The sequence below is a fragment of the Aquarana catesbeiana genome, linkage group LG04 (assembly GCF_042186555.1).
Source record: "Aquarana catesbeiana isolate 2022-GZ linkage group LG04, ASM4218655v1, whole genome shotgun sequence".
In the NCBI taxonomy this organism is placed as follows: Eukaryota; Metazoa; Chordata; class Amphibia; order Anura; family Ranidae; genus Aquarana; species Aquarana catesbeiana.
The window spans coordinates 442756500-442772227 of record NC_133327.1 but is presented as its reverse complement, the minus strand read 5'-3'; the positions used below and the strand labels follow the sequence as shown (position 1 = coordinate 442772227).

General features: G+C 40.0%; 1 protein-coding gene across 1 annotated transcript in view; it reads left to right on the top strand.

Annotated features, from left to right (window-relative positions):
* Nucleotides 1–15728, top strand: part of LOC141140366 (plasminogen-like) — a 198208-nt gene that overhangs the window by 18400 nt on the left and 164080 nt on the right. The window contains exons 4-7 of the mRNA XM_073627454.1: nucleotides 3067–3181; nucleotides 6312–6451; nucleotides 6731–6851; nucleotides 14782–14900. Coding sequence (XP_073483555.1) covers nucleotides 3067–3181; nucleotides 6312–6451; nucleotides 6731–6851; nucleotides 14782–14900 — 495 coding nt within the window. The remainder of the gene's footprint in view (nucleotides 1–3066; nucleotides 3182–6311; nucleotides 6452–6730; nucleotides 6852–14781; nucleotides 14901–15728) is intronic.

Sequence of the window (15728 nt, the reverse complement as noted above, 5' to 3'; positions counted from 1 at the left end):
TATATATATATATATATATATATATATATATATATATTTATCTAGATCTATAGATCTATAGATCTATATAGATCTATAGATCTATATATAGATCTATATATAGATAGATATATATCTAGCTATATATATCTATATATAAAGATATATATAGATAGATATATATATAATAAATATATCTATATATACACACGGGGTAAAAGAATTATTAAGCACGTTTTTCTAGGTAAATATGTATTGACATGTAATTTTCACCACAATTAACAAGTAACAACCCATACAATCCATACATAGAAAGAAACCAAAACAGATATTATTTTGAAATTATTTAGAAATTAAGTTATGTGTAATAAAATGGAATGACGCAGGGAAAAAGTATTGAACACGCTAATTGAAATGTATTTACTTCATACAAAATCCTTTGTTGGTAATGACAGCCAGGGCCGGACTTTCCATAGGGCTTGACTGGGCTCAAGCCCATGGGCCCCGCCCAACAGGGGGCCCCGCGGGCCCCGCCTGTTTCCGTTTTAAATACCATGTCCCGGTGTCCGTACCTTCTTTACACTAGGCGTCTACGCTATACTAGGCGTATGCGTTAGATACGGGAGGGCGTCCCTGGACTCCTCCCGTTTACTTCACCAATGCGCGCCTCTGCAGGCACGCATCGGGGAAGATCTGTGTTGGGCATGTCCCTTGGACACAGCCAATCACAGATCATGCTAAATGGTCAATCACAGCGGCCATTTAGCACTCGATCTGAGTGTCCAATGAGAGATGATCTCATATGAGATCATCTCTCATCGCCGGCTCTCCCTCCTCACACAGAGACAGCATGTGAGGAGGGAGAGCAAACGCTGCAGCTTGTGAGTAAAAAAAAAAAGGGGAAAATAAAGAGCTCACAGTGCCATCTGGTCCCAGTGCCACCTGTCCCCAGTGCCATCTGTCAGTGCCACCTGTCCCCAGTGACACTTGTCCTTGCCATCTGTCCCCAGTGCCACCTGTCCCCAGTGCCACCTGTCCCCAGTGCCACCTGTCAGTGCCATCTGTCCCCAGTGCCACGTATAAGTGCCATCTGTCATCAGTGCCACTGCCACGTATAAGTGTCATCTGTCATCATCAGTGTCACGTGTCATCAGTGCCACCTATTAGTGTCATCTGTCAGTGCCACGTATTAGTGCCATCTATCATCAGTGCCACATCAGTGTCATGTGTCATCAGTGCCACCTATTAGTGCCATCTGTCATCAGTGTCACGTGTCATCAGTACCACGTATCATTGCCATCTGTCATCAGTGCCACCTGTCAGTGTCACATGCCATCTGTTATCAGTGTCACGTGTCATCAGTGCCACGTATTAGTGTCATCTGTCATCAGTGCCACGTATTAGTGTCATCTGTCATCAGTGCTACGTATTAGTGTCATCTGTCATCAGTGTCACGTATTAGTGCCACCTGTCATCAGTGCCACATATTAGTGCCACGTGTCAGTGCCACATGTTAGTGCCATCTGTCATCAGTGTCACGTGTCATCAGTGCCACTTATCAGTGCTATCTGACGTCAGTGCCACCTGTCAGTTACATAAATTATGTAATTTTGTTTAGTTGTTTGTTCAGAATCGTGATCTCTATTTTTATTCTCAGTTTATCCAGAATTGTGTAGCTCTAATACATAGCTTGTGTATGTATCATTTTGTTCTATTTAAAGTAATGTATAGAAGGTAGGGCCGGAAAGTGACTCAAGCCCAGGGCCCCCCGCCACACTAAGTCCAGCCCTGATGACAGCTTCCACACACCTCCTGTATGGAGAAACTAGTCGCATGCATTGCTCAGGTGTGATTTTGGCCCATTCTTCCACACAAACAGTCTTAAAATCTTTCATTAACATACAATGCAAGAAGCCCAGCTTTTAAATATTTAACCCTTTAACCCTTTAACCTTTTGAAGAGTGCGGGCTATTTAAGTTTTGGTTTGGTAACCGGTTGCTGGCCACAATGAAATGGTTCAGAATTTCATTTTTTATTTTGAACAGCATAATGAAGATTTTAAACAACAATCAAGATCTTTTTCTGTGGGACAAATCCCCGTTGGATGTTTACCCACTGTTAAAATCAAAGTATTTCTTTTTATAAACCAGCTCACCATTATTCCTACTCTTGCTCTCAGGTGTGACCAGCCAAAAAAGCTCTGAACCAGTGTTGCAGCCTTCACTATATCAGGGTCTTTGCAGCCACCCCTTGAATTGCCAAAACAAGGACTGTGGACAATCTAAATAAATGACAACAGACCAGGGAAGTGCATGCCCTAGTAATGCAATATATTTCTTATGAAACAAAGATAACATGCATAAAGCACTCACATGCTCCCAGAATGACACTAAGCTCATCACACAGTGTGAATCCACCTTCAGAAACCCTTTATGGATGGACTGGATGTAATCTACTTGGCTCCTCACCCCTTATCTGTGTGTAGGAAAGAAAGAGAAGAGTGAGGAGCCAGCTTGTGTATGACAGCTGACTGGATTATGGAGGATTGACAGTCATTCAGTTGAATGGTGTGCACCTAAAGGAGGCTGCGCGGGTTGCCATAGGTTTGAGCCACAAGTTGAACATGCTTGATTTAACCAATTGTTAGGACAGACAGTGTTCAAATTTAGTTTCCAATTATAAATGAGATCTGCCAGCACAGTGCAGACAGGGTTATTTAGGGCAAACACATCTCCCCAACTCCCTTATAAGCAATCTCTGTCCACACTGTCCCATGCATGTTCAGTTCCCCCTTCTACTTCTACAGCCCTCTACAGTACTTTCCAGGCTTCTTCCAGATCTCTTTCTCCTCACAATACCCTCTACCAGCCTCAGTGCCTTCACTCTGTCTCCCTGCAGAGCCCCACAGCTCCTCAAAGTGTGCCTTATCTTGTTTCAGAGCCCCCCTGCAGAGCCCCCTCATTGTGCTATCTGCCCGCCCCCAAGCTACATATAGAAACAGTATATTGATAACGTTGAGTTGGTAATACAGCTGGTTAGGAACTACATTTGTATTTCATAAAATTTGTTCATATATCTATTCTTTAGTTTACCTTGAAGAATGCATTTCTGGAAATGGAAAGGATTACAGAGGAACTGAATCTAAAACAAAATCTGGAAGAACATGTCAAGATTGGGCATCAAACACCCCACATACACCAAAGTAGAGTTTTATTTTTTATCATTCGTAATATGATGTTTATTTAAAATGCATTTACTAAGGCAGAATTTACTCACCTCTATCTCTTCCTAATAGGAAATGATGCAATTTTTGTTATCCTCCTATAGAGATCATATATATTTACCATATATGTGTGCAAGTGTGTGTAAATATGTGTGTGTGTGTGTGTATATATATATATTGGGTTGCACCGATACCAGCGAGTACAAGATACCTTTGTGGTGTGATTTGAGCCCATACAAAATGAATGGGCTCAAACTGCACTGAAAATAATTGCGTGTGATTTGAACAGGAATGCGGCGTGATTTTTTTTCCCAATCACATGCGGTTTCCAACACCGCTGCTGTGTAAACACAGGCTGAAGTCATTATGGCCTGGGTTCACACATGAGCGGTGGGGGAAATCACATTAATTAAAACTATACAGATATGGATGGATACGTGTCTAAAAATCTTAAAACAGAACTAAATGATCATCGATCATCGACCATCGATTTAACAGTTTCAAAAAACAATTACATTCCTGGCATGTGCTGGAAATGTAACTATTACATTGGTTGTGCTCTCCATCAAACTGTCAGACCATCCAATGGCTGGTGTCATGACTGATGGCATGTGCAGCATCATGGCAGTCGAAGATCAAACAGAGGCCAAGATGGAGGCTTCCTTGGCTGAAAACAATAGGAGGGTTTACTTCTACTTTAAGTAAAGCAGGCCATAGCTGATTAGTGGGCTAATTGAAAAAAACTGTACCTATTCCCTCATCCACAGAAGCGAGGTGGATGGAGGAAATCCTACCAGTTGTGCTATTATATTCTGACGGAGTACCTTGATCAGTGCTGCAGCCAATTGGTGAAACGAAGGATTGGTGATTGAACAAAAGTCTACCAATAGTCCCTGTCAATCATTAAATTGATTTCTCTCAAACAGGAACAGCCATAGATGGATCAAAATTCAGCTAGTCCCTGCCGAACAGCCAAATTTTGATCCATCTATGGCCAGCTTAACCTCTTACCGACCGCCCCACATACATGTACTGCGGGGCGGTGGCTCCTATGAATCACGTACAGGTATTCTGCACTTCCGGTTCTGGGGCACGCACACGGTAGCCAATCAGCGGGTCCGGCGGACACGATGTCTGCTGGGACCCGCCGATCTTTCGAGGCACAGGCAGAATGGCAATCTGTAAACAAGGCAGATCGCCGTTCTGTGACAAGGGAAGCACTCCCTAGGAATACAGATGTTAACTCCTTCCCTGCCAATGTCATTAGTACAGTGACAGTGCATTTTTTTTAGCACTGATCACTGTATTAGTGTCACTGGTCCCCAAAAAGTGTCAAAAGTGTCAGTTAGGTGTCCGATTTATCTGACGCAATATTGCAGCCGCTGATCGCCGCCATTACTATTAAAAAAAATTTAAAAATCCATAAATATATCCCATCATTTGTAGACGCTATAACGTTTGCGCAAATCAGTCAATATACGCTTTTTGGGAATTTTTTTACCAAAAATATGTAGCAGAATACATGTTGACCTAAATTGATGAAGAAATTCGATTTTTTTAAAAACATTTTTACTGAATATGTTTTATAGCAGAAAGTAAAAAACATTGTTTTTTTTTTCAAAATTGTCTGTTCTTTTGTTGATAGCGCAAAAAATAAAAGCCTCAAAGGTGATCAAATACCAACCAAAGAAATCTCTATTTATGGGAAAAAAAACACATAGATTTTATTTGGTTATAGCGTCGCACAACCATGCAATTGTCAGTTATGCCGCGTGCACACGGGCGGACTTTTCGTCCAGACTGGTCCAACGGACTTTTGCCGGACTGGTCTGACGGACTTGCCTACACATGATCACACCAAAGTCCGATGGATTAGTACGTGATGACGTACGACCGGACTAAAATAAAGAAGTTGATATCCAGTAGCCAATAGCTGCCCTAGCGTGGGTTTTAGTCCGTCGGGCTAGCATACAGACGAGCAGATTTTTCATCTCGAGTCCGTCAAAGATTTGAAACGTGTTTTATTTCTAGGTCCGTCGGACTTTTGGGAAAAAAAAGTCCGCTGGAACCCACACAGGATCGAATTGTCCAACGGACTCCAGTCCGCCGGACCAAGTCTGCCGGAAAGTCCACTCGTGTGTACGTGGCATTAGGTTAATGCAGTGCCGTATCGCAAAAAATTGCCTGGTCATGAAGGGGGTAAATCTCCTGGAGCTGAAGCGGTTAAGTTGGCTAGCAAAATTTTCAGGTACTCAGAGAGAAGTGGGGGTAGAAGAAAAGGAAAGGCAGAGAAAGGGGTGTTAATGGTAATAGCCAAAAGTTTGTACAGAAGTCTATGAAATTTAACTCACAACATCTATTTTTACAATTAAAAAAAAGAATTGAGACCTAAATAGGAGGGAGTCCTATTAAGATAAAAGGGCAGTCCATACCGTATTGAACATACTGAAGGGGTTAAATCTATGGTGAGGCTGTAAAAGTCTGTCCATTGTTTAAATAAGGTATATTTACATATAACTGTTTTAATATCTGTTTACCTGTACATTTTCATAGAATTTAGTATGTTATCAATATCATTTAGTTTGTTTTATTGCACATTGGAATATTTATTGTGTGGCGCATTTTATCGTCTTTGGATATTTTGGATAGCTAAGTGGACACAATTCTATAATATTGTAAATCTCGGGGGGTGCAAACACTTTCATTAGCAAACCATGTTGTACTGAATAAAATACGAACAATACCCAAGTCAACGCTGTTCACCTCGCTGTGACAGCTCTCCAGCCATTACACTTGCTAGAATACTTTCCTTCCTATAATTTTCAGTGGTATTTAAGCACTGCTGGTAACATTGTTAGGATTATCAAATATCTGCAGGAATACAATTAGGCCTTTGCACTTTGCAACCAATCGGCTTCTATCTTTTACATTTTCCACACATCTTAAAAAAAATACAATTTAAAAGCTGATTGGCTGATCTCCAGTTGAGACAAAATATGTCTCAGAACCTTTTTATTAATTCTCCCAGTGTACTAGCATAAGATTTGCTTAGCACGTTTTACATTTTTTATGGTGCTGTAATATGACACAGATTTTTTTTCTTGCCCAGTTTTGTTCCTGAAAAGTTTCCAAATGATGGGCTTGAGGCAAATTTTTGTAGAAATCCAGATGGAGATTCAAATGGACCTTGGTGTTACACTACAGACCCCGCCTCGAGATTTGAATTTTGCAACATTCCCCAATGTGAAGGTGAGTAAATGTTTATTTTATATTAAGTATAAGGACAAATTTACATATAACTGTCTGTCAAAAAAGAATTTCAGTGCCCTGTAAAAGTAATAGGCCAATCAGCTGCTGTATGAAGTCATGCAACTTTTGCAATCTTCAACTCCTTTTTAAGGCTAAGGGTACTTCAGCACTCAAAGTAAAACTTTAATTAATAATGCAAGCTTTCATGATGTGATTATGCAACATATTATAAATGTAACAATGCAAAATATTGATCAAGATTTAATGCTTTTTCTGCAGACGATTGCTTTCATTGCAGTGGAGAAAATTACAGGGGGAAAATTTCAAAGACGGAGTCTGGTTTGGAGTGTCAGAAATGGGATTCACAAACCCCCCATTCTCATGGTTACAACCCTGCAAGGTAAGAGTCCAGTGGAAGCGCCTACTCTCAGAACACTGCGTTAAGCATTTTAGCTTCAAGGGCTCCTGAATAGAAAATTAAAAAATCATGGTAATCAGAAGTCCTGCAATTGTTACTAGAATATTGTGTAGTGTGTGTTCTAAAATTATCTACATGTGCAGTAGTAAACTAATTAATCTTTTATAGTAAACCCCTCTTTACTGATTAGTAAGGCACATGGAAGATTTGGCTTCCTTCGTCTTTATATGAGAAGTGTTGCCATAACATGCTTATGCTTAGGGCAAATGTGTGAAAGGGACAGTACCAAACACATGTTTTTTTTTATTCTTATAATTATGAAATATATATATATATATATATATATATATATATATATATATATATACACAGTTATGCTCATAAGTTTACATACCCTAGCAGAATTTATGATTTTTAAGAGAATATGAATGATAAAACAAAAACTTTTCTTTCACTCATGGTTAGTGTTTGGCTGAAGCTATTTATCAATCAATTGTGTTCACTCTTTTTAAATCATAATCAGAACAGAAACTACCCAAATGACCCTGATCAAAAGTTTACATACCTCAGTTCTTAATATCGTGTATTGTCCCCTTTAACATCAATGACAGCTTAAAGTCTTTTATGGTATTTGTGGATGAGGCTCTCTATATCTTCTCAGATGGTAAAGCTGCCCATTCCTCTTGGCAAAAAGCCTCCAGTTCTTGTATATGCTAGGGCTGTCTTGCATGAACTGCACATTTGAGATCTCCCCAGAGTGGCTCAATGATATTGAGGTCAGGAGACTGATATTGTCACTCCAGGACCTTCACTTTATAATGTGGTAGCCAATGACAGGTCGACTTGGCCTTGTGTTTTGTCATGTTGGAATGTCCAAGTACGTCCCATGCACATTTTCCTGGCTGATGAATACAAATGTTCCTGCAGTATTTTTTGATAACATACTGCATTCATCTTGCCATTAATTTTGGCCCCTTAGTTGGCCCCAACTAAGGGGCCAAGCCAAACCCCTGAAAAACAACGAAGAAAATGAGTGGCCTCACGAAAAGGTATAAGATATATACGAAAATGTTTTATATAAAATGTACCATCATCCAAGTTATATGAGAAAGAATATTTGGAAGTGTGCGCCCCACCCCAAACTCACCATAAGGAGAAGGCAAGTGGACTATCATGATACATATAAGAAGGATATGTATAAGTACTACAAAATGTTAATAAAAATATACAAATTTTATTAATACAAAATGACAAAAACACAAACAACAATTTCCATTAAAAACGCAGATGGCATGGTATTTCAGTATTTCTACTAGTTTCGCGGTTTTACCGCTTAATCAGGAAAATACATCTGCGAAGAAGATAATGAAGATACAGTAATGTGAAAAATGACAAATCAAACAATATTAACACAAGAAAAAGTGGGGAAGGAATAGGCAATTGGTAGCCATATGGAACATCTTACCCATGCCCTGGTTGGAGCACAGCGTGGAGCAACCCGGAAAGATCTCCCACGGTGATTGGGAAAGAGGTGTATGCAAGACCAGCTAGTTTAGCATCTAGGTAAAAACAACGTGGAAGGTTGAACATATCAGGCAAAAATGCCCAAGGTCATATGGGAGTGCGAGTGTGCAAGGGTGATAAACACGCACCACAATAGGGGGGTGAGTGAAGTGAACCAAGGAAACAAACCAGTTGTGTCAGATGGTTAAAAAAGAAGAGGGCAGTTGGAGGGAAAAGAGAGAAAGCAAGGGAAAAAAAGGGTAAAAAAAAGGAAGAGAAAAGAAAAAGAAAAAGAAAAAAGAAGGAGTTGGAGGAGGCAAAAAAAGGGGGGGGGGGAGAGGGAGAAAGGAATGGGGAGGGGAAGAGGAAGGGGGGGAGGAAAAGAGGGAGAAAGGATAAAAAAGGGGGGAGGGGAAGGGGGGAAAAAAGGGGAAAAATAAGAAGGAAAAAGACAAGTGAAGAGAGACCAAGACAATCCAAAAGATACAAAACAGAGGGAGGGGTACTGTGATAAAACCAAATATGTAAAATGAGTGCAGGAATGACAAAGGGAATATTTACCCAAATAGTAAAAGCATATTAATAGAAAACCCGGGGATGGAAACCCACTTGGATTAATGCACTTGTATATGGATCAGGAGAAGAAATACTCCAGGGACTGATTCAATAAAGCATGTATAATAATGCAGCCTTAGAAACCAGTAGTCCAGTACTTAGAAAGTACTTAGAGTCCAGTATCTATAAGGGGCAATAGTAAGTACAACATTATCATTAATGTGCTAGTATAAACTAGCATGTATAAACATGTGGTACTTACTATGAAACACTGATTTACTAAAGGGGAAGAGCATGTTTTCCTTTTCAAGAGTTTTATGTGCAGAAGAGATAAATCAAGAACAGAACATTGTGTAAATCATCCGTACATTTTAGCACATAAAAACACCCCATATCATATACTTGATAGGACAGGATATCATACAGCTACTGAGCTACTAGTAACAATAGCCAAAGGTGGGGGTTATAGCGGTGGCGATCAATAACTTCAAAGGAGAGCCTTGTAAAGTCAATTTAAATAAGTGAAAATTCACTTTGCATAGAATATCCAGTCAGCTGAATGGAAAATTTGAAAAAAAGTATTTTTGTTTACACACGATTGAATGGTTATAGTGAGAGCAATTTCAGCTCATTCAGTAAGCTAAATGTAAATTTACTTTGCATAAAAAAGAAAAAAATCACTTAGATTAGTAAGTGAGATGAGATTGTGCTGACTTGAACCATCCAATCATGTGCAAGAAAAATCTTGGTTTTAAATTTTCCTTGAAATGATTGGTTATTCTGGGCAATGCCAATTATCTATTGTTTCACCCTGTTGGCAGATGCAGTTAGCTTGCTTGCCTCTAGATGGCTCTGTTCCCCATATAGTTTGTTAAAGGGAAATTGGTAATTTTGTGTTCGGCCCGTTTGAGAAAACCTTCCTCTAGTGGTGTAATGGGTGAATTTATTGCTCATATAAGTGCCAAGATTGGGGGGACCTGGTGAGATGGGGCATGGAAACCAAACTCCCCAGAGCTACTGTAATGTGACCGGCAACTGACCTGAAGGGCACTCTATAGGGCTGAAATCCCAGTCTAGAGAGTTCAGAACTCAGTAGGAACAGCTGTGGTCACCCTGACTCTTTTTACAACCTTCTGTGGGTCATGAGCGGGGTGAAAAAGTCCTTTTAGGCCAGGCCAGAGTCCACTGATGTGAGTACTATAATACCCTGGAATGAGTGTGCCATCTGGGAGTGGCTGGGTAGAGTTAAGGAAGGAACATTGGGAGAGACTGGTATATTAATAAAGGCACGTTGATTATACTTGGTGATGGAAGCTAAAACCTGTGGACTTAGCATACGTGAAGGGAAGTGGTTCCAACTCTGTAGTGCTCCCAAGGAAAGGAGGTGCAAAGGAAAGATGGCTTACAAAATTATGTGCTGACATTCTGCACCTAAATGGCAACTACAGAATGTCTACTCCTGTGTATGGCATTCTGCACTAGAGAATTCAGCTAGTATGTCAATGTGATGTCAGATGTCACAAAATTCTTGCAAATTTACAGTAAAGTACGGAAAATTCATTAGAGTGTGGACATTGCTTTATTCTCAAAAATGAAGGCCTATGACCAGGAATGTTGTGAGCGGGCCTACAGCCAGGAATCTGACAAGCGTCTGCTTTTACTGCCTCCCAGCTGCCTGTGTGAATGAGTCTTTAAATGGTTCTGTATCAAAGCTGTTTAAACTTCAGGCAGCTCGTGAAAATGTGCTTAAAAAGTAACCTCATCCAAATATCCTCAAAACAATAGTGGTAAATAATCTGAAACAAAGAAACAAAGTGCGGTGTTCAGCTGGGGACTAGGTATCAGAACATTACAAGTTTGAAATTTGACTGAAAGTGGAAGTGAAAGTGAAAATGTATAGAATATGCTGTGGTCTCTCGATCTGTTCTCAGTTTAGTTGATATAAATGTCAGAGTCCAGGGGAATGCGGATCATTCAAGTATTCACATTTGAGGTCATTCAAAGTAAAGGAAGATGTGCTATCAAGTATAATTTCAGATTCAAAGAAATGCAAAATTTCACAGTTGGGAATGTTTGATTCCTTGGCACTAGCAGTGGCCCAGGGGCACCGCCCCCCTATCCATGCATCTGGCCCCCTAATCTACATGCGGGGCGCCAGACACATGCATTCCAATGGTTTTTTTTTTTTTTGAAGCACATGATTAGAGACAGAAGCTCTAATAGGCTTCAAAAAAGGGTGGGCTCGGCGCAGAGCACTGCCCACCCAGTTGAGTGACAATAGCGAATGAATATTTGCTATTGTCACATTGATTCTCCTCCCAGCCAATCAGGAAGCGGTCTTGGGGGGGTTGCGCCTGACCCATGGGGGGGTGGGGGTGCGGGTGACCCAGCCAAGGGCAGGGGGATGTCTGTGAGCGCACTGTTTGCCGCGCCCCCCAAAAGAAAAAAATTACCAGCCGCCACTGTGCACTAGTGTAATCCTAGGCTTTATCCTTTGTCTATTGGATACAGGCTCACACTCATGCAGCTCAATCCCCATCTCCATCTATGCACACAGATTTCATTCACTTGTACCTGCCTCTTAACTGGCCCTGCTCAGCCAGTGTAGCTGTCTGGGGTTCCTTACTTGGACTGACAGCTTGGTTAATATATATGCGCACTCGACCATACTGATTGGAGCAGGACTTCCTATCTATCATACATCCAGTATGCTCCAGGTTGTTGTTGCCAAAACTTTCCTTTACCTATAGGGCTCCAGACCCACACACTATACTTGCAGGACTGCAACTTAAGTCTCCGGAGATATAACCCCTATCATTGTAGCTTCCTTGCCCTTGCTTTATAATAATCCCATCCTGACATAGGTACAGTATATGAGTTTGGACGAATGCATGCGTGCTGTAGCTGCCTGTCTGTGGTGACAACATTGTGATTTTAATTTGTAATGGTGGAGGTATTTTCTTACATATTTTTTTGGATATTTATTAATAAAGTTTACGTAAACCCAAGTATTCCGCGCTTAGAACAGTTACCTATGAGAATTGCAGCCCCCCCCAAAAAAAGGAAAACACCAAAGTGAAATCCAAAAGACTAAAAAACTCTCGTAGGGGATTTGGCGCTGTTCAAAAATGAATTAAAATAAAACAGTACCTCAAAAGATGTGCATCAAAGTGTAATAACAAAATATGTAAGAAATACTATAAATGAATACGTATATAATAGACAAGAAGTGTGTCATGTGCAAATACTACATGTGCAAAACATCACTACATGTACAAATACTACATGTGCAAAACATCACATAATATATAAAATCAAATGTGAGCAAATATAAGTGTAGCTGGAACATCAATGGTCCTATAGGAAATGAGTACACCTGAAAGTAATAATATGGATATGAAGACAGAAATGTGTAATACTAGTGCTAGTTTAAAATATCCCAAAAGTGCTGCAAAAATATACCAAAAAAATATAAAAAAAATACACAACCAAGATCAATCCATATAGTGAGGTATTTGCGTGATATTATACCGTGCAACCAAATATTCAAAAAATAAAAAATAAAAATAAAATGATATAATAAGTGTCCAAGCAAAAAAATTTTTTGTTCTATATATGTGAAGAAAGAAAACTGTGAAAAGTGTGTTTGCTTCCAAAAGATCCCGTGTAGATTGTTGTAGTTGTTATGTGATCTCCTCCAGTGGAACCCCCACTTGTGCCCCCACTCACCGGAAAGCCCAACCCCTGCAGGGGTAATGAGCATGTAAATGTAGATCCAATGGTAGGAATCGATCGATGTCCCCCTCACCGACTCCACGATCTCCTTCCTGGTTGTATCACCACTGGTCCTCCTTGCTGCAGTGGTTCTCTACCCTGATTCCTTTCACATGTGTGGTCTGGCTGTCCCCCTCACCCACTCCATGATCTCCTTCCTGGTTGTATCACCACTGGTCCTCCTTGCTGCAGTGGTTCTCTACCCTGATTCCTTTCACATGTGTGGTCTGGCTGTCCCCCTCACCGACTCCATGATCTCCTTCCTGGTTGTATCACCACTGGTCCTCCTTGCTGCAGTGGTTCTCTACCCTGATTCCTTTCACATGTGTGGTCTGGCTGTCCCCCTCACCGACTCCATGATCTCCTTCCTGGTTGTATCACCACTGGTCCTCCTTGCTGCAGTGGTTCTCTACCCTGATTCCTTTCACATGTGTGGTCTGGCTGTGCAGAGCCAGACCACACATGTGAAAGGAATCAGGGTAGAGAACCACTGCAGCAAGGAGGACCAGTGGTGATACAACCAGGAAGGAGATCGTGGAGTCGGTGAGGGGGACATCGATCGATTCCTACCATTGGATCTACATTTACATGCTCATTACCCCTGCAGGGGTTGGGCTTTCCGGTGAGTGGGGGCACAAGTGGGGGTTCCACTGGAGGAGATCACATAACAACTACAACAATCTACACGGGATCTTTTGGAAGCAAAGACAATTTTCACAGTTTTCTTTCTTCACATATACAGAACAAAACATTTTTTTGCTTGGACACTTATTATATCATTTTATTTTTTATTTTTTGAATATTTGGTTGCACGGTATAATATCACGCAAATACCTCACCATATGGATTGATCTTGGTTGTGTATTTTTTTGATATTTTTTTGGTATATTTTTGCAGCACTTTTGGGATATTTTAAACTAGCACTAGTATTACACATTTCTGTCTTCATATCCATATTATTACTTTCAGGTGTACTCATTTCCTATAGGACCATTGATGTTCCAGCTACACTTATATTTGCTCACATTTGATTTTATATATTATGTGATGTTTTGCACATGTAGTATTTGCACATGTAGTGATGTTTTGCACATGTAGTATTTGCACATGACACACTTCTTGTCTACTATATACGTATTCATTTATAGTATTTCTTACATATTTTGTTATTACACTTTGATGCACATCTTTTGAGGTACTGTTTTATTTTAATTCATTTTTGAACAGCGCCAAATCCCCTACGAGAGTTTTTTATTAATAAAGTTGTTTATATTTTTGCAACCAGGTTGATTGTACTTTGATGATAATCTTGTGGACCTTTAGTCCTCCTATTTGTATGTTGTTGGTAATATAGAGGATCACGCCCAATGAACTGTTTCAGGGGTGACAGTTCAGGATTTGGTGAAGGGGTATTCTATATTACCCCTAACCTATCCCTAACTGAGGTGAAGCTATCGTGGCAATTTTATTTTTATGCTTATGTGCATATATGTGCATGTATATCAGTTGATACCTGTGTGTTTATACTTTAACCTGTAATAAAAATGTGCACAATATAGGTGCCTGATAGATACAAGGCTTTTCTTTACTTTTGGTATTATGGAGGAGTTATGGGGATTTATCTGCAACTGCAATGGTTTTGCCTAAAGCAGCCCTGAACCTCCTCTTCTTGGGTCCCCTACTGGCATCCCTGGCTCCACCCCCTGCTGAGTGCCCACCATAGGAAGTGGCTTCCTATGGGGGCAAATGTGTGTGCTCACTCCTGAACCAAGCTGTTTGCATCTATTCAGACATACAGCCCAGCCCCCTGTTCCCTGTCAAGGGCTCCTGTTGCTCTCAACCAAGCCTGTGAGAGCAGGGAGAGGAGACAAGAACTGCTACAGATGTGCACAGCGCTGGATCCAGATTGGGTTGAGGTGAGTATTTAAGCGGGCTAGGTATGCTACCTTTAAAAACGTTTATACCATAAGCAGAGAATGCATTAAGCATTCCACTTTAAATTAATTAATTACAAGTTAAGATCGCCCAGTTTTTCAGCATTTGATTCATGAGATCTTACAAAATGTACCTATGTTTTTAGCATTCCAGAAAAAAATCTCATTGAGAATTACTGCCGGAATCCAGATGGAGAACCAAGACCATGGTGCTTTACTACTAACCCAAACAAGCGCTGGGAATACTGCAATGTTCCACGCTGTAGTGAGTGCTGAAGTTTAAATGCTTATGAATATAATGCAATGACATGGGCTTGGTAAATTATTTTATTTTTTTCAGTTAATTAAGATTTTACATGAATAAGTTCCAATTTTTGGTGGACTCCCAAGATTACAAAGTAATTGCACTTGTATGTATTCATTCCTGAAACAGCTAGTAAATAGCTATTTGATAAGTAAGTAGGGCAAACAGGTGCAAAAAAATGCTGCATGCGACCTATGCCATATTCACCTGTTTTACCACTTTTCAGTAGTTCCTTAACCAATTGAGTTCCAAATTTCATTCTCCCTTTTGAGTCCCAGAATGTTTTTTTTCACTTTGGCAATGTCTCAAATCCACATATTATACTTTTTATCATCTATAGTCCACCCTAACATGTTATACATATACTGTATTTTTTTTTCTTATTTTTATTAGGAATAAATAGTAAAAAAAAAAAATTTGATACTTGCACAGTAAACTTTAAAGTCATCCAGATCATTCAACATCATTGTTATGATATGGGGATTAAACTAAGAAGGGAATATTTATTTTTACTATAGAGTACAGTATGTATATGTATACAGTACATATTATAGAGCTATAAATAATATACATATATTATACATATTATACATAATATACATATATTATACGTATAATATATATAAAAAGTACTTATATCCATCCATACACACACTCTGTACATTTATTTATGCAAACAGCCAGCCTATTCCAGCGATCTACTGCGGCAGGGTGAAGCTGGACAGAGTGGCATCAGTCAGTCACTTGTGACATCACAACACTCCCAATGTAATAACAATCTGAAAGCAT